The sequence below is a fragment of the Coenobita brevimanus genome, chromosome 60, assembly GCF_032717465.1.
Source record: "Coenobita brevimanus isolate Jiangsu-jjx chromosome 60, ASM3271746v2, whole genome shotgun sequence".
Taxonomy (NCBI): domain Eukaryota; kingdom Metazoa; phylum Arthropoda; class Malacostraca; order Decapoda; family Coenobitidae; genus Coenobita; species Coenobita brevimanus.
In genome coordinates this window covers 26,499,620-26,527,024 of record NC_137013.1, presented here as the reverse complement: position 1 = coordinate 26,527,024, position 27,405 = coordinate 26,499,620, and the positions used below count along the sequence as shown (strand labels likewise).

General features: G+C 41.4%; 2 protein-coding genes and 1 non-coding gene across 3 annotated transcripts in view; 2 read left to right on the top strand and 1 right to left on the bottom strand.

Moving 5' to 3' along the window:
- The window catches only part of LOC145403013 (uncharacterized), a 763,478-nt gene that overhangs the window by 283,476 nt on the left and 452,597 nt on the right, over positions 1–27,405 (bottom strand). The window lies entirely within an intron of this gene.
- The window catches only part of LOC145403065 (beta-galactosidase-like), a 238,283-nt gene continuing 216,680 nt past the window's right edge, over positions 5,803–27,405 (top strand). Inside the window, exons 1-2 of the mRNA XM_080274904.1 lie at positions 5,803–5,823; positions 6,347–6,550. Coding sequence (XP_080131030.1) covers positions 5,803–5,823; positions 6,347–6,550 — 225 coding nt within the window. The remainder of the gene's footprint in view (positions 5,824–6,346; positions 6,551–27,405) is intronic.
- On the top strand, positions 18,334–18,452 carry LOC145403497 (5S ribosomal RNA). Its single transcript, XR_013898015.1, has one exon. It is a non-coding gene; the product is annotated as a 5S ribosomal RNA (ribosomal RNA).

Sequence of the window (27,405 nt, the reverse complement as noted above, 5' to 3'; positions counted from 1 at the left end):
AAGAAATATCAAAATTTGAAATTGCACTTAAACTCATAAAATCACTTGAAGAGCTTTGGTAAAGAAAAAGCTAAAGAAAACTGCTAAATTAGGTCATCATATGTCTTGAAAGTTACTGAGAGGCCTTTCCAGCTGGATGAACTTTGGAGACAAGAAGAAGGAACTAAGAAAAGATGTCATAACACAGAAAGTGTTATATATTTGAGATTAACCTATTCAGTGTGCAAAACCTGTCTTAAAAGCTGAATACAGTAAATTGAACTATGCAAAGTTTTAAATTCTATTGGATATCCTTGGACTGGTGGAGTTATAAATGAGGGGGTGATTGTACAGGTATGTGCTTGTTTACTTACCAGTATGTAACAGTTGTAAGTACAGTATTGACTGGCGAACTTGCATGCAGTGTTATTGAGAGCAGGTAGCATCAAGGTACAGAAGTTTTATATGCTTTACTATCATCACAGTTTTCACAGTGATTCTAGGCCTAATTGTAGGTTTGTATTTGTTTTGGAATCGGTGTTTGAAGAATAGGACCCTCGCACTATCTCTCTATCTATGATGAGATACTAATCCCCTAAAGGGTGGCTACATACATATCGCCTCCATGTTGCCCTGTCCTGTACCATTTGGCTGCCCTCTCTTCAACTGACACCCCCTGTCACTCATATATCTCTCTCCACTCCAACCCTCCATCTCATCCTTTGTCTCCCTCTTCACCTCACTCACAAATGCTCTCCTAGTAAGTTGCACATTTTCCATTCTCTCCTTATGGCTGGACCATCTCAAAATATTTCTCTGAACACTTTCAGTTGCATCCACATGAGTACCTCAGGACTTTATAATCAGTTGTAATAAATTGAGGAAGAAGAAGGTTATGTAAGTTATCTAGGCATTAAACCATTTTGTAATGGTTAGTATAGAATGTAATGTGTTTGTCAGCTAAATTCTCAAATACAGTCAGCTTGTTTGTTTTTACCTGTTATGTTACATGAAATTTGATGTGCTGCAAGTATGAGACAATAATGAATCTCATTTTTTATTGGTGAAACAGACCCTCCATTCTTCCCACGCTTGGCAAGCAACTGAGTTGAAGGGGATCTTTGTCAGATTATGTAAGAAAATCAGATTTTCTTGTGCCATCCATCATACTAACCTACATTGCCCCATGAGGAGCGTAGGAGCCCAGGGCTAGGCTGTTGGTCCTGACATCTAAGATGAGAGTGACCTGCCTCACTCATCCCTGAGTGGCATTACACGAGCAGTCAACTCCAACCATCCCTTGGATATAAACCTTCACCGGCTTAATCTTATTGGAGTGCAATAATTACCCACTAAACCACCAGATGCCAAAATTTGGTTATATGGTTACCACCCAGCATAGTAAATGGTTTCCTGGTGTACAGAAAACCATTTGGCATGTCACTCAGTGTAGAGTCACCCACAGGCAGAAGGAAGAAGAAAGAATGAAGGAAAGAAAGACAAAAGAGGGAGTGTAAAGTTACCTGTAGGCAGAAGGACAAGGAAAGAATGAAGGAAAGAAAGACAGAAGAGGATGGAAGGAAAAAAGGATGGTGGAGAGGAAAAGGCAGACACCCGAGAGCAGCACTACATCGAATGAGTGGATGGTGAGCGCCCCACCTTATGCAACAAAATTGCACCACTATGGTACTCTTACCCCCACACATGATTAGTATGAATATTAATTTTGATGTTAGCTACCGTATTATATCAGTATTACATTATAGTGATATGGGTACGTGGTCAAGGAACATACTTCGTATCACAACAGAGACACTGTTTGTATAACAGCTACTCCTTAATTAACAAAGAATACTTCATTTCCTGCCATATACTGTGCACCGGCGTATAATGCACACCCATGATTTGGCAAGTAGCTATTTAGAAAAAAAAAAAGGCTCAATGTAATTTACAAATTATTCATATTCAACATCCATCAAAAAGTTGAGAGAAAATAATTTGCATTGAATTGCAGTACTTAACCCCTGGACGCTGGGCTAAAATCTGCTCTTGCATCACGTCAAAAAAAAAAAAAAAAAAAAAAAAAAAAAAAAAAAAATTCATTCTAGCCTTATTGTCTCAGAAACTATAGCAGTTAGGGAAATGAATTTAAGACCTTATTACTCTCCAATTCTTCTTCGTTTGAATGAAAGTATCCCCAGGTCTCTAGGTTGTTACACTGATGAGTAATGACATGAGGAACGGGACAAATTTTTGCTGTGAGAACGGGATGTGTTTGTGCGTCTGCCCACGGCCCCAACTGTGGCTTTGCCCGCAATGTGATTACTTCTCCATTACTAGATGAACTAGACACAGTGGTGTCCAAGGCATGCCCTATGGCACTATCACTGATTCCTTTCCTAGTATCCTTGGAAAGAAGTTTGGCAGGGGTGGATGAAGCAAAAGTCCACGTGAGGTGGGAATGAAATTGGTCAAGAAAGGTTAAGAAAAGATCGTCCTACATCTGGCATATTCACAGAGATGACTGAGGTATGATTGGGGAGGCTGGTTGGAGTCTCTCCTGAGCTTTTGGTGACGAGATAAAGTGGCGGCCACTTAAAACTGTGCCAGGAAAACAAGTTCAATTCCTACTGACACCTGGCGCCGCTGCGCCACAGATTTTTTGACAGTTCCAACTGACATCCGTCGGTTAGGGGTTAAAGTGGAAACACTCAAATATACAATTTTTTTGCTGCCACTTTACATTTACTAGTAGATAATCAACTGACTTTGCTTACAATCTGCTGATCCACCTGGAATGATGCAGTTGCTCTGTGTTCCATGTGTGTGCATTTATAATCTGCAGAATACCTTGTTTACTGTTTATTTATCTTGAACATATGATAATACACACATCTGAGTCTGCATTAATGAAATATTATTTAATAATTAGTAAGGCCTTTGAGTGATTTGCTTCTGTTTGTTGATAGTCTCTGTATCACTCACCTGAACCCTTAAGACTACCCCAAACCATGAACTTTGTGGTACAGTGCGCAGGTTGATTTTGTAAGCAAAACTTTTTGGGGGGAGAAACTGCACATTTTATGGCAGGAAATACAATAGTGATCACATGGTTATTGCATGTAATTGGTACCAAGTGTGTCATGTGATGACAAAATTGCGTGACAGTGAAAGCACCGAATCTATGAGATTTATCCTAATTTACACTGGACACCCCACTTGCAAACCCAAATTTTCCCTTTTACAACAGTTTATACCCACAGCAGTAAATACTGTACATACATACCGTACTGGTATGGTCCATCCATCCATCCATCATCCAGTTCTGTGTTGCCCCATGAGGAGTGTAGGAGCCTGGGGCTGGGCAGATTGGTCCTGACATTTAAGATGAGAGTGACCAGCCTTACTCATCCCTGAGTGGCATTACATGAGCATTAACCTATCCATCCCTCAGATATAAACCTTCATCGGCTCAATCTGACTGGAGCGCCGCAATTACCTACTAAACTACCAGGCGCCATAATTTGGTTATATGCTTACCACCCAGTGTAGTAAATGGTTTCCTGGTGTACAGGAAACCATTCAGCTTGTCACTCAGTGTAGAGTCACCCATATGCAGAAGGAACAGGAAAGAATGAAGGAAAGAAAGATAAAAGAGGGAGTGTAATGTCACCTGTAGGCAGAATGATGAGTAAGTGTTAGAAACATACAGTACATAGGCATGGTTAGGTTAATAGAAAGTGATGAAAAAGGCAGAGTTAAGAAGAAACACATTTCATAGAGACACCTGAGATGGACTTGAGGTAAGGTGTTTTGAGCCTAGGGGGTGGAGAGAGATAATGGTCTCCACCTTCTGGGATTAACACCTCGAGTAGGGCCTCATCTTTTATTCCCTCAGAGCCATCAGAAACCACAGATACTGTATTGCATCATCATTGTCTGCAAAAATCAGCTCAGGTGCATGATAACGATGTTTTTTAACCAAGAAATGCGTGATAGTGGCAGGAGTGCAGATTTTTATCTTACAGTGATAATGAAAACTGCTATAACCAAGTGTGCAAAAACCAAGGGATCACTGTATATATGAAGCGTTGCAGCTACTGTATGGTTCTCTCAGCTTTGACAAGTGAGTGGATATATGATCATTTTGACTGGACACTTTGATGGTTGGTTTTACAGTTCATATGCTTTCCTGTTATTGAATGATTGTTTGTTTGGTCCATAGTACTTGGCATGCCATTGATAGTTCTCTTACTTCTGTACCGTTCTTTATTTCTAGGTTGTTCCTCACCTCATCTCCTTCTGTTAGTTGGGAGTTAGGGTTGTATGATGATGATGGTTCTACTGGTATTGGTAATGATGATGATGAGGGTACTGGTCTTGGTAATGATGATGATGAGGGTACTGGTGTTGACAATGATGGTGATGATGGTACTGGTATTGGTAATGATGATGATGATGATGAAGGTACTGGTATTGGTAATGATGGTGATGATGGTACTGGTATTGATAATGAGGATGATAATGGTACTGGTATTGGTAATGATGATGATGATGGTACTTGTATAGGTAATGATGATGATGGCACTGGTATTGGTAATGATGATGGTACTGGTATTGGTAATGACAATGATGATGGTACTGGTATTGGTCATGGTGATGGTACTGGTATTGGTAATGACAATGATGATGGTACTGGTACTGGTAATGATGATGATGATGATGATGGCACTGGTATTGGTAATAGTGATGATGATGGTACTGGTATTAGTAATGATGCTAATGATATTGGATCCTACATGTGCTTTAGATATAGTGGGAAAATGAATTAGGATGATAATGCTTATGACTCGTACTTCTCTGCTTTGGTGCTGTTACAAATGCAGTTCATAAACAGTCCTCACAGTTTACTGTAATAACATCTTTTACAACACAAAACTGTTTTTACTCACCCTTTGGTCACAGCATAAACAAAACTTCAGTTTAGCATAATAAAAGATTTTAGAGAGTTAAGGCTGAAGTGGCCAGTCATCTATAATCCATTGAGTTACATTCACTCAAGCCTGGGGTCATAAAAACCACAATACAACATTAAGCTCATCTAAAAGAAAAATGCTAGAACTACAGTACAATCTTATCTTCTAAGATACGCAATTCCAAGCTGCGCATTTATAAGAAACGCAGTAAAAAAATGGCAGACAGTATCGTATTTCACGCATCACATATTGTAATTCACACAGTAACATAAAAAGAAAGTATCGTGTCCATCACTGTATGACTTCATCGTTGTCCGCGCGATAAAACTCGATTTTCATTGGTGGAATGCTAGAACTAGTTTCTTATTAGCTCATTTCTCATTTGTGGAGCCCTAGAGCTTGTTTCTTATTAGCTCTTTTCTCATTGGTGCAGCATTAGAACCTGTTTGTTAGCTCATTTCTCATTGTTGGAGCATTACAACTTGTTAGCTCTTGGTGGAGGGAGCATTACAGCTTGTTTGTTTCTCATCGGTGGAGCACTAGAGCTCGTTTTTCATAGGTGGAGCTTAGTCCCATTTCACCACAGTACCCCTGATTCTTGGACCACATTCCTTACACATTGGCTGTGCTTTTTTCGTTGCACTATGGCTGCCCCAGGCCCCTCAACAATTTCTATAGCAGGCCTCTCACAACCCAAGGGAGGAGCAAAAGCCAAGTAGAATATGTATAAGTTTGCATAAAAGCTAGCCAGAGACAGACTGTGAAGTGGATGCCAAAGTGGGTGATGTTATGTCATCTGTTTATACTGTGGACTTTGAGGAATTTGATGATGAGGCAATCTTGAATGATGGTGGTGGTGGCAGTGGAAGTGAGTCTATGTGATGTTTAGAACCCTCCTCAACCACCATATAGCTTCTGAGACATACCATTTTCAATCATTTATTTTGGGTGAAAAAATTAAAGCGCTTATTTTGTTCCGTTTTCATTTCAAATTAGCATGTAAAACAAGCATGTAATGTTAAATAAGTAATATATATACTGTATTTCATTTAATGTTATGTGCTTGTTTTGCGGATGAAAATGTACAAATATGGACAAAAGGGGTGCCTAGGACTGGTGAGCCCAGAACCAATTATAATTTTTCTCATAAGTTACATTACTTTTAAGATGTGCAATTTGTTTGAAGCACACTTGTATGGTACCATTTGTGCACATCTTAGAAGGTATAACTGTATACATGCACATGTTTAGGCCTGGAAGATGGAGAAAGGATTCAGAGGACTTAAATGATGTGTTAATGAGTGTTTGGCCCATTCAGTAGGTATGCTGTTGATGTTTCTTTCATGCATTCTCTTTCCTTGTTTTCTTAACCTTACCTAACTCATCCTTAGGTGAGAGAAAAGATCAGGATATTGTTGTCGAGTTTCTCTCTCATGACACACAGGGTGGTGGAATGGGCATTCCATGAGCCAGAGCCAGGGCAGTACAGATTCTCAGGTGACCAAGACCTTGAGCAATACCTTCGCACAGCATATGAGGAGGATCTACTTGTCATCCTGCGTGTGGGACCTTACATCTGTGCTGAACGTGACATGGTCAGTAAGGAGAGTGATGTGTGTGTTTGGAGGGTGTGGAGTGTGTTAGGAGAGTATGATGAGTGTTGGAAGTGTAATGTTAGTGTTTTGGGAGGCTGTATCTAAACTGTTTCATTTTGTTACATTTATGAAGACTCCAACGTGCTTGCATGAGTTGGCCTTGGTCACCTAAAGGTGACTTTCCATGCTGTGTTTCAGTTATTCACCAGTAGATACCAGATAGCAGCACAGTCATTATGTAGACACAAGAGTTTTGGTCATCCTTGAAGTTTTTTCTAAATCTTATGAGTAAACATTCAAGTCCATCTTGTTTTTCATAATTTAGTTTAATTAAATGTTTTTCATTGTAGCTGTATTCTACCAGTGATATGCAGTTCATAGGATAACACCCAGTATATGTGACTGATTTGAATAGAACCAGAGCTAACTCTAGTCTAACCTCATGACATTCGTCTCTGAATATGCACAAGGTCTTTTCAGTGTAATGTTTAGGGGGAGGGAGTGCACCTTATTTGCCAAAAAAAACAGTACAGTAATTCCAAAAAATAACTGTGATTGAAGGTCCATTTGTGACAGATTTGTTTGTTTTGATGACTAGGCCTAAGCATTTTCTTTCTAATGAACCACCTCTCCGACATGATTGCTTTGCTACCTTGAGGACAGTAAACAAAACAGTCACAGTCGCCTCTCAGAAGGCAAGTGGACGACAGCATGATCAATCCTTTCTTACCTCTCAGTCTCAACATGCTTTCACCAACACAGTGCACATGTGTAAACAGCATTAGGTTGGAGTCTGTCTCAAACACCACTGTATCTCTTATGCACCCACTTATCACAGACATTGCACTTGATGGAGTAACTTTCCACATCCTTGTGGCATACTGAACAAGGCCATATTCTCTCTGTTTTGACTTCACTATACATCATCACTTTTGTTTTATTTGCATTTACTCTTAAGCCTTTGTATCCTGTTCCATGTCTCCACTTCCTAAATCTTTCCTCGTCCACGCTTTCATTATCCGCAGTCAACACCAGCATACACCCACCGCAAATTGACTGAGGACCTACACACAGAATTCCTGTGGGAGAGTTGTCTGTCTTTGCTTTGTGTTTCCACCTCTACCAAGTGAATTTTAGGGGCAAGAAGTAACTAGCAACTCCTCTGGTGTTGGCGGGAGGTGGTGAAACACTCGGCACGTTAGTGCTTGCCTAGAAGTGAGAGTGGGAGTACAGAGATAGCCCGATTATCCGGGCTATATGGTGTTAAGGGGTGCCTGATTAGTCCGAAAGCACGATTAATCTGGCAGAAACAGAACACACGCACTGTACTGTTAGACTGATTTATTTACCAGTAAATGTACACTTTAAGTACCAGAAAGACCTTTCCAGTTCAGTGTATATTCCTCCAGCTTGTTTCAGAATTTTTCAGACTATATTCAGTTTGGTAAATTATGTTTTCTTACTGAAAGATTTCCTCCCTGTTATTATCGTTACGTTCTAAAGCTGTACCTACGATTGTTTCCAGCGCAATGGACGAAACTCATCGTACTCAAATGTGGACTTCTTTTCCCAACTTCCCAACTGAAGATTAGGTTAGGTTATATTATTAAGTGCAGTAAAGCTAGGTTAGACCAGGTTTAAACACTTAGATTAGAACAGTGTCTTCTGCCATTACGTTAACAAATTAAACAGAGTCGACCTTGGAACCATTTTTTCAAAGTTATAGAGTCAGTTTCTTTTTCTTACAGATGTGAAAAGACTCATCTGGTACACCTGGCTTTTCCCGTCCTCCCTAAACCCATCTTGTGATTTGCTATGATTCGTGAAAGAATTAATAAAATTAGGCGGCATGTTACATTAGCATTTAAACAACATTAGGGTGCGTGTTACTTTAGCATTTAAACATATCGGCGAAAACATCAGGGATGAAAGGACCGCCTGGCTGTTTGGCATGGTAGAGTAGGATAGTGTAAACATACCAGTGACTTTCGTTCCCTTCCCATAATTGTTCGCAGTTTTTATGGCTCTCCCTAACTCAACGTTACTGACACCGGTACAGTAACACATTGTTCAAGGCTGGCAGCCATGAAGGAGTTAATGGAATACATTATTGTTTGTATCAATACTCTCTCTTTCACACATACACGAACGAACAAAACAATGTGCAATAAATGTACACTTAACTGTAAGGAGCAGAAATAACTGTATGCTCTGTCAGTCCGAAATGTGTTGGAAAGCGACATTGAATAAAGAATGGTGGAACTGAATGCCACCTTATGAGAACACGTGAGATGAAAGTATTTTTTCTTATTAGTAAACATTTTTGTTCAATTTCGTCCCCTGTAATTGTGAAACTCATAAATTTTCGTCCAAGCATACAGCCTAATAACCTTACCAATTCAATCCATATTGCTCTAGTTTGTTTTCTGTATTTTTCTGCCTATTTTGTGGGTGGTAAATTACCTTTCACTGAAAGATTTCCTCTCTTATTATAACGTTCCTTAGGCCTTACCTACGATTGTTTTCGGCATAATGGAAGAAACTTATTCCTAATTAGGGTGCATGTTACATTAGCATTTAAACATATCGGCGAAAACATCTGAGATGAAGTGGCAGGCCGCCTGACTGTTTGGGATGGTAGAGGAGGGTTGTGTAAACATACCAGTGATCTTCGTTCCCTTCCCATAACTGTTCGCAATTTGTTACAGCTCTTCCTAACCCAACATCCCTGACACTCAGTACAGTAAAGCAGTGATCGAGGCTGCCAGCAATGATGGGGTTAATGGAATGCATTATTGTTTGTATTAATACATTCTTTCACACATGCAGTACACTTAAGAATGAACAAAAGAATGAACAGTAAATGTAAGAGGAAGAAATAACTATGTTCTGTTGGTCCGAAATGTGTCGGGAAGCGCGATATCTAACGAAGAATGCAGAACTGAATGCTAACTTATGAGAACAGATGAGTATTTTTTTTTTTCTGATTAGCAGACATTCTTGTTCCATTTCGTTCCCTAAAATTGGGAAACCCATTACTTTTCGTCTAAGCATACAGTCCAAAGACTTCACCAATTCACTTCATATTCCTCCAGTTTGTTTTCTGTGTTTTTCTGTTTTGAGGGTAGTAAATTACCTTCTCTTGCTGAAAGATTTTCTCTTTTATTATCACGTTCTTTAAGCCGTATCTATGATTGTTTCGGGCATAATGGAAGAAACTCATCGTACACAAAAGTGGATTTAGTTTCCCAATTTCCCAACTGGAACCCAGGTTAGGTCAGGTTAGGTTAAATTAGGTTAAATTATTAAGTAGTTAAGCAAGGTTAGGCTAGGTCAGGTGTATAAGTTGCCTCACCAAACTCCACCCTACCACCCTTGTGATCGAGTTGTGAGCAGGAGGTGTGGGTGGGGGCAGGGTGAGCAGACTCTTTGTGGTTTACCCATGCCTCGCTCCCTAGCAACTGGTTGCTTCCTGTTTAACCCCTTAACCGCGGGGCGTCACTTTCGTGACACTTGGGAGCAAGGGATCATACCGTGGGGCGTCACTTTTGTGATTCTGTGTTATTTTGAATTCGCCCGGGCATTCAAGTGGTGGCTTGTATCATCTATCAGTACTGCCAATGTCCAACACTAGTCAGCACTCCTAATCTCATCTGTACTTCCATCCATTGTTGACAATTTAGCCATTTCTCCCCGTTCTTGACTCCCTTCCCTACCTCCCCTCCACTACCCTCTCCTCTCGCCTGCCCGGCCGTGCCATGCTAGGTAAATCTTCCCCGGAATTTTCCACTGATTTCGTCCATTGAAATAAGCCCTATGCCCTATTCTTATACCAAATAATATACACAAAAAAGAAATAAGGTAAGTGATAGTGCCATACACCAGGAATTGGCTAATTATCACCTGACAACACCTCACGTGCACTCGTTCGCTAATTTTTGCTGTTTATTTCCCCTTGAAATATGCCGTATAATCTATTTTCATAATAAAAATATATATAAGAAAGGAAGGGAGAAGCCTAAGTGATATTTACATTCACCTGGAACTACCTAATTTATTATGTATTGTCTAGATTTCCTGCCAATCATTTCATAGCGTATATATTAGCAGCTTTCACCCCGCTGACATTGGCAGCATTGCATTTCCCCTAGGCAGGCCACCACACTGTATTCAGTTTACTGTCATCTTTCAAGGTGAAAGCACGTCGGATTCGCACCTGCCCAATTCTGTCGCATTTTAGCCCCATGCAAAGGGCCCTGTGACCTCTACCTCCTACTGAAACTTGTGTGGAAAGAGGTAAAGGGGTAAGTGACTGCTGTTGAACGTGAACTGGCTAATTTGTCAATGAAAATGATAGACAGTGACTACGATCTATCTGGTGAGTAAAACAGTACAAGTGGAAATGTAAATAATGTGTAAACAGCAAGTGAAAGCAATGAATGTAAATATAAGTGAACAGTGGAAAATAGTTTTATAAGTTACTGCAAGTGACTGCATAACACAGTATGAATAAAATAGAAATGTAAATCTGTCTATCTATCAATTGCCAGACGCCTCAATCCCGTTTGGGGTGGCCACAAACAAATCGCCTCGACGTCACCCTGTCCCCCGCCATTTCACTGTCCTGCTCCCAACTCACACCCCCCTCTCTCATATATCTCTCCACCCCATCCCTCCATCTCATCCTTGGCCTCCCCCTCCCTCTTCCTTCCTCCACCTCACTCACATACACTCTCTTTGTCAGTCTTTCACCCTCCATCCTCTCCACATGGCCAAACCACCTCAGTGTGTTCCTCATAACGCTTCCTATCACATCCACATCCACACCACAACGTTCCTTTATATCCTCATTAGTCTGCCTGTCTTTCCATGTGACTCCACAGGCTCCTCTTAAATAACTCATTTCCACTGCTCTCACTCTTGACTTGTGTCCTTCCAACAACGTCCAATCTTCACTTCCATACATTAGAGTTGATATCACAATACTGTCATGTAGTAACTTTTTCACTTCCATGCTCACTTCCGTTTCTTATCACTGCTTTCAAAGAACCAGCAACCTTTCTTCCCTGCTGTAAATAATGTAAATAAAATAGAGAATGTAAATAGAAATGTAAATGAGTAGCAATATAAGAATATGAATATATATACTAGGAGTAATGAAAGTGAAAGTTTCACTCCAGCATGTATGAATACAATGAGTTATGAAAGTGAAAATGAAAATGACAGATTCACTCAATGCTAGTATAAAGGACGAGAAAGTGAATGCTACGTATTTTACTGAAAGAGAAATTGAATGCCTACAGCGACAATAAACTACTATTACTGAAGGAAACTTATAGATAAAGACTGTAGATATATATAAGTGTTATATAGTAATAGAAATATAAACTGTGAGTGTTTTTATGAATAATAAATGACAGAACACCAGCAGCGAACGATGTCAAGTGGGAAGGTCATACGCGCTCATAATTTTCATTGCTTTCACAGTTTTTTTTTTCTTTTGGCGTATGGATTCCAAACTATTTGAGAATCATACAATAGTGTTTCTAGTGATAACATCAGGCTGTAGTAATCATATTATGGGTTGTCGGGAAGTGTAAAGTGGAGACTTCGTTACCCAACTTCAAAGGTCTCCACAAGTCCTACGGTACTAGACGAAGGCTCAACAAACATCCCAGGAGAAAGCTGAAGGTATGTGCCATATGCATATGTAATTTTAATATTCTAGGACTAATAACTGATTTTTGGCAAATATTTTTAGAGAGTCTGTCGGAGCGCGAATATGCCCGCGAGACACGCAAGTCAGGCAAAAACAACTTTGCGGTTTAGGGGTTAAACCAGAGCTATCATACGGATAATTCTATGTATTACTGTACCACTGAACCATTCGGTCATGGCCCGGATATAATGAAAGCTGGATAATCCGAGCCTGGATAATCGAGCTTCCACTGTATATGTTCCCATTGCTCCAAGCTTGCACCTCCCTCTTTTTTCGTATGCATTACTGTTTGCCCTGTTATTTTCCTAGTGTTGAGTTGTCATGCCTGGAAAGTACTGCTCAAGGGATGAGAGGGTCTCTATCATTGCATGGAGGCAGGATCATGTACCTGTCAACATGATTTGTGAACATACTTGATGCGCAAAGTCGACCGTCTTGAAGATTGTTGCTGCAGCATGCGTCCTGCCACCTGATGTCGTACCAGAGCACAAGCATGGCGGTGGGAAGAAAAGGACGACTTCCAGATGTACAGATACGCTTCTGAAGAGGGAAGGAATCAAGAATCCTCGACTGACAGCAGCAGAATTGAAGAGAATGCGGCCCCAGCTGTTACGAGACGTCTCAATTCGAACTATCCAACACTACATGCAGAAGGAGCTGGGTTTGCCAGGCTGTACTGCAGCCAAGAAACCGCTTCCCACTGACCGCTTGAAGAAGCAGTGCATTCAGTTTGACAAGAAGTGTGCACACTGGACATCGGATGAGTGGAGAAAAGTTATATTTTCCGATGAAAGCACATCTCAAGTGTTCCAAGTGCTTTCTGCCAAGGTTCGTTGCCCTGCCTCTCGTAGTCAATATGACCCTGCTTACACGGTGCCGACTGTTAAGCACCCACAATCAGTAATGGTATGGGGGTGAAATGGGAAAGGGAGGCCTCTACTTTCTTCCTAAGAACTTGATGATGATTGGTGGCCAGTACATTCAAGTTCTGAAAGATCATTTGTTACACATTTGCTATTCGTGGGTGTGACTTTTTCATGCACGATTCAGCTCCATGTCACAAGTCAAGAAAGGTGACAAAATGGCTTCAGGATAATCGGATTGAGGTCCTTAACTGGCCTGGCAACAGTCCAGATCTAAATCCGATAGAAAACTGCTTGACAAAGATGAAGAAAATAATGGCAGAGAAGAGACACCCAATCTGGACAACCTCAAGGCTGAACTGACAAATGTTTGGTGCAAAGAAATGTCCTTAGATTACTTTAGTAACCTAAATGATACTATGCCAAAATGCATCCAGCTGGTCCTGATAAACAAGAGAAACATGATTTCACATTAATGAATGGCATTTCATGAACAAACATTGTGATACACTGTGATTTCTGTGTTTTTTAATACCTTGTGGGGGGAGGTTGTACATCAGTTTATGGTAGCTGTACAATATCTCCCATGGGAGTCCATTTCTGAAGTCATGTGAAAGAGCCTCAGGCACGATGGCAAGCAATAACGGGCTCAAGACTAACCCTTGATCACTCCAGCATTCATGGAAAACTCATCACTCAAATATCCATTCACTCACCTGGGTGTGAGCACTCTTGAACAGTACCATAACCACTTTAACTGGCCACTTCTCAATAGTAAGCTCTCTCATTGCCCACTTCACCACCTTCCTAGGAACTCTGTCAGAGGCCTTCTCTAAGTCAGCAGAAAAAAGTAGAGCTTTCTCTTCTTTCCTGTATATTTTCCAGAAGGTGCCAGACAGTAAATATTACATCAGTTGTCCTTTTGCCAGGCATAAACTCAAACAGCATTTCTTGAATATTCACTCTTTCTCCTATCATATCTTCCAGGACTCCATTACTTTCATTATCTGTTCTGAAAGTTTTATGTCTGTTTAATTTCCACTGTACAGGGCATTGCTTTTCCCCTTTTACACATTTATCATCACACTCTTCAGCCAGTCATCTGGAACAACAGACTCATATACAATTGAATTGATCATATCAGTGACTAAACCCACTTCTTTATCTCATAAAGCTTTCAACATTTCAGCAGTCAACCCAGACACACCAACTGGCTTCTCTAACTGCATCCTGCATATTACCCTGCTCATAGCAGCAGCATCAATCAAAGGCCAGGGGCTGAAAACTAGTTCTGCTGACTGCCAATCTTTCATATTCCAGTTGAAATCTTCATTCAGCAATTGGTTATAATGCACTCTCCAAGCCTCTTTACTATCCTCTCATCCCACCATTAACTTTTCTTCATCATTCTTCACACACTGCACACCTGTGATATCCCCATTTCCTCACTTTATCTGTTTTGCCACCATAAATGCCACATTCTTCTATCTATCTGTCTATAGCCCGATGCCCTAATCCCACAAAGGGTGGCTGCAGACAAAACGCCTCCAAGTCGCTCTGTCACCCACCATTTGGCTGCCCTTCCCCCAGCTCACTCCCCCCTCCATTGTATACCGCTCAACTCCATCCCTTCTCCTCATCCTCGGTCTCCCCCTCCCTCTCCCTCCATCCACCTCACCTACATACACCCTCTTAGTCAGTCTTTCATTCTCCATCCTCTCCACCTGTCCAAACCACCTCAGTTTATTTCTCCTAATTTTCTCAATCACATCCACATCCACCCCACAACGTTCTTTCATTTCATTTGTCAACCTGTCCCTTCATGTCACTCCACATGCTCCTCTCAGGTACCCCATTTCCACTGCTCTCAGTCTTGACTTGTTCCCCTCTAGCAAGGTCCACACCTTGCTTCCATACGTCAGGGTAGGGATCACAATACTATCATGCAGTGACTTCTTAACTTCCATACTCACCTCCCTATTTCTCATCACTGCTTTCAGTGAGCCAACAACCTTCCTTCCCTGGTTTACCCTTTCACACACTTCATCCTGATAACTTCCATCCTTACTCATAACACTACCCAAGTACTTGAATGGACTCACATTCTTCACATCCTCACTATCCAACCTCACTGTGCATTCCGTGACCTCATTCCTCTCAAACACCATAACTTTACTCTTGTTTACATTAATTATCAGATTCTTCTTCTTACACACTGTCCCAAATTCATTCACCAAACCATGCAACTCCCATTCGTCTTCACTCAGCAATACTGTATCATCAACATACAGCAACACTGGAATCTTCCACACCTCACCCTTATTAATGTCAGCCACCCCCATATCCACTGGCCTACCTTGCACCTTCTTTACAACCCCATCCATGAATATACAGTAATCCTCATACTATCCGGTCGCCCACTTTCCGGACATCCCCACTTACTGGATATTGTGATCCCGCAATCCAATATTCCCAAAATGGGCCAAAAATTGCAAAAAATTTGAAAAAAATCCGACTTTTTTCTGCTCGTAATTTGAACTCGGCATGCGCCGCGCTGGCCAGCTGTGTTTTGATGCGTAGTTCCGCCGCCGTCTGCTAGAGCGCCCCTGCATCCTCCCCACTTACTGTCCGTCTCTTGTTGTGAGTTCATGCTCGTGATCGTGGCCGCCCATGTGCTCGCTTTTGTGGTGGTGCCTTACCTGCTGCAGGGTCTGTTGCTGCTCTCGTGCCTCTTGTTAGTGTGAATGATGATGACCTCGCCGCCTGAGAAGAGAAAGAGAGTGGTTTTGACTCTGGAGAAGAAGAGGGAGATATTGGACAATGTGGATGCGGGATGGTCTACCTCACGCATCCTTCGTGAATTCAGTCTGGCCTGATCTACTTTGTTTGATATCAAGAGATCCCGCCACAAACTCATGCAGTACACGGCTGACCTTGTCGAAAAGCAAACGCAACGTGGAGAGATAGACGATGTTTACTCCCAAGTATGCTGAAGTCTGCCACTCGACGTTGATTTGGTATCGACAGCAACGTGCTGCTGGTGTGCTGGTGTGTGGCATGGAGCTGAAGGCTGCTGCTGAGAAGTTCTCAAGGCATCACGACGCCCTAGACTTCAAGGCATCCGAGGGTTGGCTCTTCGCGTTCAAGTTACGACATGGCCTTACCAACCGTAAGTCTCACAGCGAAGCTTTGGACGCCAATGAGTATGGAGTAGAGGAGTTTTGGCACAAGGTGAAGCGGTTGATTGACAGGGAGGGCCTCACTCTCGGTCAAGTCTACAACGCTGACGAAACTGGTTTATTCTATCGCTCTTTGCCTACGAACACTCTAACCGAGGAGACGGAGAAGCATGTACCTGGCCGCAAGCTCTGCAAGCAACAGATATCTGCTTTGTGTTGTGCCAGTGCTAACGGCATGCACTGGCTTAAGCCCATTATTGTTGGCCATGCAAAGCAGCCCCGGTGTCTTCGTGGGGTGATGAATGTCCTTCCTGTCGTTTGGTACCATTCTTTGAAGGCTTGGTTCACTGCCCAGATCTTCAGAGACTGGTTCCACCGCCATTTCATCAAGGAGGTCATCAATTACCAGACGGAGAAACTGGGAATCCCACGCGACCAGGTAAAGGCCCTCCTTCTCCTTGATAATGCACCTGCTCACCTGTGCGACAAGGACTTGGTGGCTGAGAATGGGCACATTAGGTGCATGTTTTTGCCACCTAATACGACTGCTCTTATCCAACCAATGAACCAAGGAGTGATCTTGGCAACGAAGAGACTGTACCAACGGAAGTTCCTGGATGAGGTGATGGTTGTTCTCGAGGACGAGGACGATCACAGGGAGGGACGGGACACGCAAGGCCAGAGGACTTTGGAAAACCTTCACCGCTACAACATCGTCTGCCATTTACAACTGGGCCAGTGCATGGAAGGAAGTCCCTGTCAAGACTCTAGAAAATGGTTGTCTCATCTTCTTCTCGGGACGGATGTGGAGCACAATTTCCTAGGTTTTGACGTGGATGACTTCCATGCAGGTGTCAGTACCCAGCTTGAAGATTCTGACGAGGATGGGGACGATGATGCTGACTCCTCTCGGCGTGACACTACTCCAGCCATCCCCAAGCTGAGCGCACTCCGGGAACACGTAGAGTTTGTTCTTGACTACCTGGAACACCCCGACTGCGACAGGGAGATGGGGCCCTTGGGACTTGTGGAGGAAGTGCGTGCTTTCAGGCAGCACATCATTAATTGTCAGAATCGTTGTTCCTTGCGTCAATCAACCATTGACAGCTTTTTCAGACCCTGACCCCCGCTGTGCCCAGCCCTGGCTCCACTCCATTGCCTCCCCAAGACAGGCTTTCATCCTCCGAGCCACAGCCCAGCACATCAGGCACGGTGGAGTCGCCACTTGACGTGAGTTTGCGCCTCTCTTCAGAATCGTCTGCAGTGGGTACTCCATCACCACGACCCAGCAATGCACCAAGGCCACCTGCATCAGCTACTCTCAGACTCTGACGGTGATTAAACAGCAAGAACTTCTCCACTAGACCACACGGGAATTTACAGTGTTGTGCAATGAAAAAAAGCAGTGCATAGTGTTAAGAAATTAGAATTCTGAGTGCAAAGATTATAGTGCAGAGTGCAACACTGATTTTATAGACTTTCAGTTTAGCGCAAATTAACTAGAGTGTGTTATGTTTAGAAAATGGATTTATGAGTGCAAAGACTTTAAGTGCAGAGTGCAACAGTGATTTCATTAAGGTACAATGGAGCGCAAGTAAGACTAGAGTGCGCAGTGTTAAGAGAATGGAATTCTGAGTGCAAATGACCAAGTTCAGTGCAAGACTTCATGTACAGTGTACTGCAGGTACTCAGAACTCCTTTTTACTGTCAGAGTCTGAGAGGAGGCGGGTTTTTCATCGAGATGGCCAGGGACTTGTTGTAAGTACTCAGAATGTTTCATATTGTCCTGTATTTTCCATAAGTACCTCTGAAACCTCTTTTCACTCTTTTATGTCCCTTATTGGTGTGAATAGGGTCTTAGGTGCTATGCATGTGCAGTAGGTAGTTGTTTTTCTGAGATAGGCTAGGTTAGGGTCCATAACTACCAGTCCAGGAGCCAGGGACTTGTAAGTACCCAGAATGTTAAATATTGTATAAACTCACCTCTAAAATCTCGTATTGTGGTTCTTTTGCATTAATTTCAGTAACGGCCATACCACGTTGAGTACACCGCTTCCCGTTCGATCAGCGAAGTTAAGCAACGTTGGGTCTGGTTAGTACTTGGATGGGTGACCGCCTGGGAACACCAGATGCTGTTGGCATCCCTACGTCAAGTGGGGTTGGTGGAGGATTAGTGCCCCTCCCTGTAAAACAACTAACTCTAAGCCCTTGGCCACCCTGTCTGGGATGCGTGGCGTCTGGCAATGAATGAATGAATGATGAATGTCCCTTATTGGTGTGATTTGGGTCTTAAATAGGTGCTATGCATGTTCAGAGGGAGTTGTATAGGTGTTTTTCTGAGTTAGGGTCCATAAGTACAAGTCCAGGAGGCTGGGGCGCGCTATCCGGACGGGACCACTTTCCGGACATGCCTTTGACTCTATTACATCGGATAGTGGAGGGACTACTGTATTAGACAGCCATGGAGACATCACACATCCCTGTTTCAGTCCCACATTTAGATCAAGGAACTCACTCAGCTCACCATCCACTCGCACCGTAGCCCTAGCTCCCTTGTACTGTAAAACACCATAACTTTGGACTGCACCCAAATTTCGGACATTTTGCGAAAAAATGTAATAATTCAAGTTTACTGGAAGAGAGTGCAATATTTGCAAGAAAATAATGATGTGGGTAGGTAGGGTAATCTTCAAAGATTATTATGTACAAGTCCTATTAAACTAACTTGAATATGTGTGGGTGAAAAAAATTTATGAATCAAATGGAAAAAGAATCGGCATTTTTTAACCCTGCAAAACTTTGTTCACACAGAACAAACAGTTTCAATTGTAAGAACGTGATTAGTACGATTATATGTGGAAAAGGGTTGTAAGTACTGGGCAGGAAACTATTTTAAAATATATACAAGCATAATCATGCTGTGACTGTTTTAATGAATATTTCTTTATTTTATAGAATAAATTCCTAACTTCGGACAGATAAATTTCTGGAAAAATACAGACTATAGGTATTTGTATTTACCTATTTGTAGTATACAGGAATTGAGCAATGCTCATGTCCTGTATACTACAAATAGATAAATACAAATACCTATAGTCTGTATTTTTCCAGAAATTTATCTGTCCGAAGTGTGTGTGTGTTACTAATGTGTGTAGCTCGTTAGTATGTTCCATGGTGCCTTCATAACATGTATTTACCTATTTGTACTTACCTATTTGTATTATACAGGAATTGAGCGATGCTCGTGTTGTCCTGTCTCCATATCCACATTCATCTAGTCTACCTTTACACACATGAATGTTTTTCTCCTGCACCACCTTTTTGTCTAAGTCGTTCCAAATACTTATGCAATTACCCAATATACCTAATTGTGATACACACAAAATATGCGTGCTCGTGGGTTCCCATTGCTGTATCTCAGTAAGTCAAATTTAGCTTTAAACTCGTTTAAGTTTTTAGGCTGGACGATCTCTTTGTCCAGGCTATTCCATAAGTCTATACTTCTGTAAGGAAAGCTATATTTCTTGATGTCCTTCAAGCAGCTTGACTTTTTCAATTTCATTCCATGTCCTTTTGTTGCTCTCTTATCCCATGAAAACAGATCTTCTCGGTCAATTTTATCTACTCCCGCCATGGTCCTGAACACTGCAATCATGTCTCCTCTCTTTCTCCTTTCCTCTAAGGAAGGCAAATCCAACTTTTCCAGCCTCTCTCTGTATGACAGATCTGCCAGATTGGGGACCATCTTGGTTGCTGTTCTTTGTATTCTCTCAATCTTGTGTATATCTTTCTTTTTGTGTGGGGACCACACTACTGCTGCATATTCTAACCTGGGGTGGATCATGGCCACTATCAATTTTTTCTTCATCTCCTCATCCATATAATGAAATGCTACTCTTATGTTAGTCCAGAGTTTATAAGTCTCTCTAACTATCTTGTTAATTTGCTTTTCAGGTGACAAACTATCCTGAACCAGCACTCCCAAATCTTTCTCTTCTTTCATTTTTGTGATTAATTCATTACCCAATAAATAGTTCAGTGATGGCCTCCTGGTACTTTTACCCATTTCCAATATTTTACATTTCTTTACATTAAATTTCATTTCCCATGTCCGGCTCCAATCATGTATCCTATCCAGATCCTCCTGCAGCATTTTACAATCCTCCTTAACCTCTACCTTCCTCAAGATCTTTACATCATCAGCAAACAGACTTGCATAACTGTTCACTCCAATTACAGTACCATGTCATTTACATAAATCAGGAACATTAGTGGTGCCAACACCGAGCCTTGAGGGACTCCACTTGTTACTTCCCTCCAATCAGACATCCTATCCTTTTTTACTGTCCTCATTTGTCTGTCTCTCAAAAAGTCTCTCATCCATTCCAGGAGTTTCTCCTTCAGTCCTCCTATATATTCTAGTTTCCACATTAGTCTCTTATGAGGTACCTTATCAAAGGCCTTCTCTAAGTCTAAGTACACACAGTCCACCCAACCATCTCTCTCCTGTACCCCATCAATTGCTCTTGAGTAAAAGCTCAACAAGTTAGAAACACATGACCTTCCACTTCTGAATCCAAACTGACATTGAGCCAAAATATTCATCTCTTCTAGATATTTTATTCATCTGTCTTTCAGGATTCTCCCACACAATTTTGCAACCCTGCTGGTTAGAGACATTGGTCTATAATTCAGGGGTTCTTCCCTGTCTCCTCCCTTATAAATTGGTACCACATTTGCCCTCTTCCATTCTTGAGGCACTTTCCCCTCTTCCAGAGAACACACTATTAAACTGTGAATTTTATCCGCCAGTTGTTCTCTGCATTCCTTCAGTACCCAATTAGAAATTCCATCAGGTCCTGGGGCTTTCCTTACATCTTGGGTTTCCAGTAATTTATACACTTCCTGTACCTCCACTTTTATATCTTTTATCACTACATTTCTAGTCATTCCCTCCCCTTCCACAAACTCTTTTTCATTAGTGAAAACCGATTGGAAACATCTGTTCATTATTTCAGCTTGCATAGCTGCATCTTTATAGACCTCTCCTTTTACTGTCAGTTTAATGATTCCTTCCTTTTGTTTCAGTTTGCCATTAACAAATCTATAAAACAGCTTGGGTTCATCCTTGCATTGGTCTATTATACCTTTTTCAAAATTCCTTTCTTCTTTTCTACGTATTCTTGTGTATTCATTTCTGGTTCTTTTATATTCTTCCTTTGTTCTGTTGTTGCCTCTCTTTCTCCAGTTGTTCCACGCCTTATCTCTCTCTCTTTTTTGCTATCATACACCTTCTGTTAAACCACTCCTTTTTCCTGTTTTCTTTCCCTCTTACTCTTGGTACAAATTTTTCCACTCCCAAATTATAGAGGTCTAGAAAGATATCCCACTTCCTTTGTATCTCTCTTGTTTCACTGAATTTTCTCCAGTCCGCATTTTCAAAAAATTTTCTCAATCCTGTGAAATTTGCTTTCCCAAAATTGTATCTTCCCTGTCTATGTTGATTTGTGTGCGTGTTAGTGGGTGTGTGGGTGTCATTAGAACCATTAAGAAGTTTTTAACATTATATTATTTCAGTATGCTTTTGTTGAGTTAGTGAGGTAGGTAGTTGATAATTAAGTGAAGGTTTGTTTAGGAATAAGAGGCCAGTTCCTCTTACAGTTTGGGATATATGCAATGCATTTTTATATATTTTTTTCATCTGAAAAAGTTTCTGAATAGTTCTTAGTTATATTTATGGCCAGAATACCTCACAACAATGTGATATGATGCAACTTAATGTGATCTTAATTTATGAGCTCAAAAAAGAAGATGTTTTTGGATATTTCTCTATATTTATGTATAATTCGGGCCACGAATGCCCAATATTTTTTTTTTACATTTTTTAAAAACTTCTAAAGTGTCCGGGGTTTGGACAGTGTGTCCAGAGATAGGTGCTATTAACCATTCTCATGCTAAAAGGGCAAATACATGGATGTCCGAAGTTTGGAAGGGCTGTCTGAAGTTAAGAAATATGTTCCTAACTTCAGACACTTGAAAATGAAAAAAAAAACAAAAAAACACGAGTTTAGCGTGGCTATTTTTTTTTTTTTTATTATATGAATTCAGTTGGTACTATCCCAGGCTACCACATGACACCAACTTGGATAAAATTGCATCATTTTACACGGAATTATTCATTAAAACCTATGAAGAATGTCCGAAGTTAGAGTGTTTTATGGTACGTATTCTTTACAGCACTCAGCAATTTCCCATCCACTCCATATATTCTTAATACCTTCCACATACCTTGCCTATGTACTCTGTCATATGCTTTCTCCAAGTCCATTAAGGCAGCATACACTTTCCTTCCCTTCTCTAGATACTTCTCCATTAAACATCTTAGAACAAATATCTGATCTACACACCCTTTTCCCTTCCTAAATCCCCCTTGTTCCTCTCCAACTAGCTCCTCTGTTATATGCCTAACCGTATCAGTAAGTATTCTACCATATATTTTTCCAACCACACTAAGATGGCGAATACCCCAATGGTTACCACATAATTCTCTCTCCCCTTTTCCTTTGTGTAAAGGAACAGTTATACCTGATTTCCAGTCCTCTGGAACTCTTCCCCCTTCCCAAGCCAATCTACACAACTTCCATATCCACTTCACAACAATCTCACCCCCATACAGTAGGGCCTCACAGCTAGTGATCTTAAGAGACTGATGAAACCTAGCTAGTCATGAAACTGCTAGTTTGGAGGCAAACTTTACATAACGAAAAATAAAAATAGACTGGAACATTTAGAGATTTGACTATTTTTCCATTTTTGTCTACTTTTATCCACTAAATAGTTACATTTTTATGTACTTATTATAATTAATAGAACAAAGCAACAAAAAGTCACCATTAAATGCACAGAATGCAGTTTATTGAAAGAAAAAGTTGGGAGTTGGGAGTGCGCATGCTTACTGGGAGTATGCGCCATCACCACCATCGCCACCCTCCTCTCCACCATTGCCACCCTCCTCTCCACCACTGCCACCCTCTCGTGCACCAGCCTTTCTCTGTATCTCCTGTAGTGTCTCATCATCACTTTCAAACCCTTCATAGTTGTTAGGTTCATCACCATTGCCACCACCAGCCACAGAAGCCATGAGGCTTGCAAAAACAGTGAACAGTGGGGGTAGCCAGGTATAAAAAAAGGGCATGGTCACACTAGCGTAGCGATGTGCAGGACAACAGTGAATCGAAACATGCCATATGACTGGCTTGCTAGGTGCAGCTTACTCGCTAGACGAGACTCGCTCACTAGGAAAACAAGTCAGTGTGCCTCGCGACTCGCTTGCTAGACGACAATTGCCACAGAGTCACTAGTTTCGAAGTTTTTGTCGCTAGTTATGAAGCTGAAAACAGTTTCTATCCTATTGCTGGACTTGAAATCGCTAGTCAAAAAAACGTTAGTTGTGGGGCACTACTGTACTTCAGCATTTCACCACACACTCCATCAATTCCTGGGGCCTTTCCAATCTTGATCTTCTTCATTGCTTCAACTACTTCCACCCTACTGATCTCTTCCTCCCTCCTCTCATGTTTTCTTCTCCCAGCCATTCCCCAACCACTTATATGCACACTGCTCTCACTCTCAACATTCAACAGATCCTCAAAGTGCTCCTTCCATCTCCTCATTTTCTCTCTCTTCTCCACCAACAATCTGTTATTCCCATCTTTCATTCCCCTACTATTTCCCCTTTTACACTGTCTTACTTTCTTTACCTCCTTCCAAAACAGTTTCTTACTCTCCCTCCATTTCACACTCAGGCTTCTCCCAAACTCTTCATCCACTTTCTTACTTTCCTTCACCAGTCTCGTCACCTCCCTTCTTTTGCGCACATATACCTCTCTCTTCTCTCTCTCATCTTCACCCTGACCTATACTCACTAGCCAGTCATTATATGCCTTCTTCTTTTGTTCCACAGCTCGTTTCTCCTCATCATTCCACCATGCTGTCCCTTGCACACCCTTGCATCTCCTCCTCACTCCACAAATCAACTCGCACGCTGCACCTATCTCTTCCTTGAATATCTTGCATACTTCTTTCATCCCTTCCATCTGCTCTAACTCATACCTTCCCAATCATTCTTCTACAATGCTCTTATACTCTGCCATTTTCTCACCCTCTAGCAACGTCTCCACTCTTTTCACGGGAGCTGTTTCCTCCTGTCCGCCCCTTCGTCTCTTGACCTATTTTCTCTGCAGCCTTACTTTGGCCATCACTAAGTGATGATCTGAGATTTCATTCCCCCACCCTTTCCACACTCTTGCATCCAACACTTATCTTCTCATTTGCTCATCCATACACACGTAATCTGTCATTGCCTTTCGTTCAACAAGTTCACCATCCATCCTCCTCATGACCCTCCATGTATACCTGTGTATCATCTTATGCCAGAAGAAGGTGTTGGCTATTGCCAACCCCTTGCTAGCACAGATGTCCATCAAAGCACTACCATTCCCATCTACTTCAGCTGGCACACCCCACTGACCAACCACTCCATCCATTTGTACATTCCCAAGTTTGCCATTCATGTCTCCAATCAAAAACACTCTCTCACTTCTCTCAAACTTATACATACATGCTTCTGCACTCATCCAAAATTCATCTTTCACTCTTGCCACTTGGTCCTTTGTTGGCACATACGCACATACAATCGCCCAAGCTTGTATACCTACTTTCATCCTCATCCATACAGTCCTTGCACCCACTGTTCTATGCTCTCTTATATTCTCTTTCCACTTCTTGCTATCATCAGACATACTCCCTCTCTTGCCCTCTTATTCTCATTAACTCCCGCACGTTCTTTCTTTTGGCATTATTAGGGTATCCAGTAAACATCTCTGAGACTCAGATTTTGCCCTGTATATCTTCTTTCTGGCCTTATGCTTGATAGCCAAATATTTCTCTCTGTTACCACCTCTTTTCCATTCCTGGAAACAACTTCTTTTCTCCTTAAATGTGGCTTCTACACCCTCATCCCTCCACCATGCTACCTTGTATCTTGGAGGCCGACTTATTCATCCACACACCAAATCAGTCACTCAAGAGATTGTTCATGAGAGCTCTGTACTGCCCATTTACACTTCTGTCTACATTTCTGTTCAGCCACCACTCTACTCATCTCTACATGGAAGGCATCCCGTACTGATTGACTTTTGAACTTTCATATTTTCCTCTTGGATACATAGGTCTTTCACTATGATCTCCTTTAGTACCATGTCGCATATCAGTAATTTGTGTTGCTGCACACACACTCTTTGCCCCCAATAACTTTAGCATCCTTCACTACACTTCTGTCCTCCTACCTGACCAAGCAATAGTTAATCTGGCTGCTGTTACTCCCAGATGCTTATGTACTGTAATCAGCTTACACTCTCTTTTTCTTAAAGTGCTTGTTTCACAGTCATGTTCATTGCCTCTCATTTCTGGTATCCTTTCCCCTTCCTCATTTCTCATACCATACCTGCATCCTCCATGCACTCCTTCATATCCATGTGCTGCAGCACCAACATGACCATATAAATCTCCACCCAAAACTAATCTCATCATCCCCTATACCACTGTGCACACATACCCAGAGTCTGTCTTCTCCTCCTCATCCAAGGCAACTTGTGGAGTATATGTTGATATTATTCTGACCAGGAGCTCTTGGAACAACATTTTTAATGCTACAGTCCTTTCATTCTTAGCACATTTATAACACACTCCGACCGATGGAGCACGTGCCACATCCCCGCTCAAGTCTGCCACTACAGTTCATAGTCTCTCTGAGTTACTCTAACCTGAATAAAAACATTTTGAGATCTGTGTAAAGTCAACAATGCCATATCTGATTGACAGGGTAAGAGGAGTGTGGCAAGATGAGAGAATATAGATGAAACTTAGAATTTAGCCATGTTGTGATGTTAGAACTGTTAGGGAAGAGTGACTTATTATAACACCTAAAAATATTGTCTTGATTTCTTCAGTTTTAGTTTTGGTTTGATACTGTACTTTTATACTTGAACAAAGCATACTGTCTTTTCAGTACAGATATTAACCCTCTCGGGAATGATGATGCAAATCGCGTCATATCAGTGTTGGACTGGAGTAACCAGTGATGCAGTTTGCATCATTTTGGACGAAAATATTCACCAAATATCAAGTTTTCGTAGGAAATGCGTCAAACTGGGGTGCGTTGTAGAGGAGTGTATGCATGCCAAGGATAATCATATGGCAACACTGTCTTAGCCATTTTATGGTTGCCAGAGAAAATAAAACAGTTATACATTGTTGGTGATTTTTATCAAAATTCCAAAAACACAGTGAGAAAGCTTATGATATTCTGCATCCAGACATATGCTGTGCTCATGAGCAGTGTGGGTAAAATTTTTCACAAGGATGGCAGGAACTTTTTTTAAAAAGTGATATTTACCCCTGATCAATTTATTCTCACTGTATTTCTGTAGCTTCACTCAACAGTTTTGAGTGTTTTTATTTGCTTATATTATAGTAGAAACATTACCAAAGATGATGGTATGCTGTTTATACTGATATAACCAATTTCCAGGGGCTGATTTGGCCATGGAACTTTTTTTTTTTTTTTTTTTTTTTTAGGCAGCTCCCTAAGCTGGTTTCTAAGCTGGGTTATCAGCTTCATTCATGCCATAGAAACCTGTTGGAAACTTACAGTTCCCGAAAGGGTTGACTCCACCAGTATGATGAGTCTCTGTGTGAACAGAATTATCTGTCAGCAGGGGCTTGCAAGGGACAGCATGGTGGAATGATGAGGCGAAACAAGCTGTGGAACAAAAGAAGAAAGCATATAGTGAATGGCTAGCGAGTAGAGGTAGTGGAGAAGATGAGAGAGGAGAGAGGTACCGTGAACCGGGGTGAATTCGGACACGGGGTGGTTTCGGACGAAATTTGCATAAAAAGATTAAATGCTACGCAGCTGCTAAACGAAGAAAGATATCGTATATATTTAAACGGGATAATGTTGCATAGGTTTTGTAAAATGTTATGTATAATTATCTTTTTAAAATATTATGTTCCACTGGTGAATATATTGTA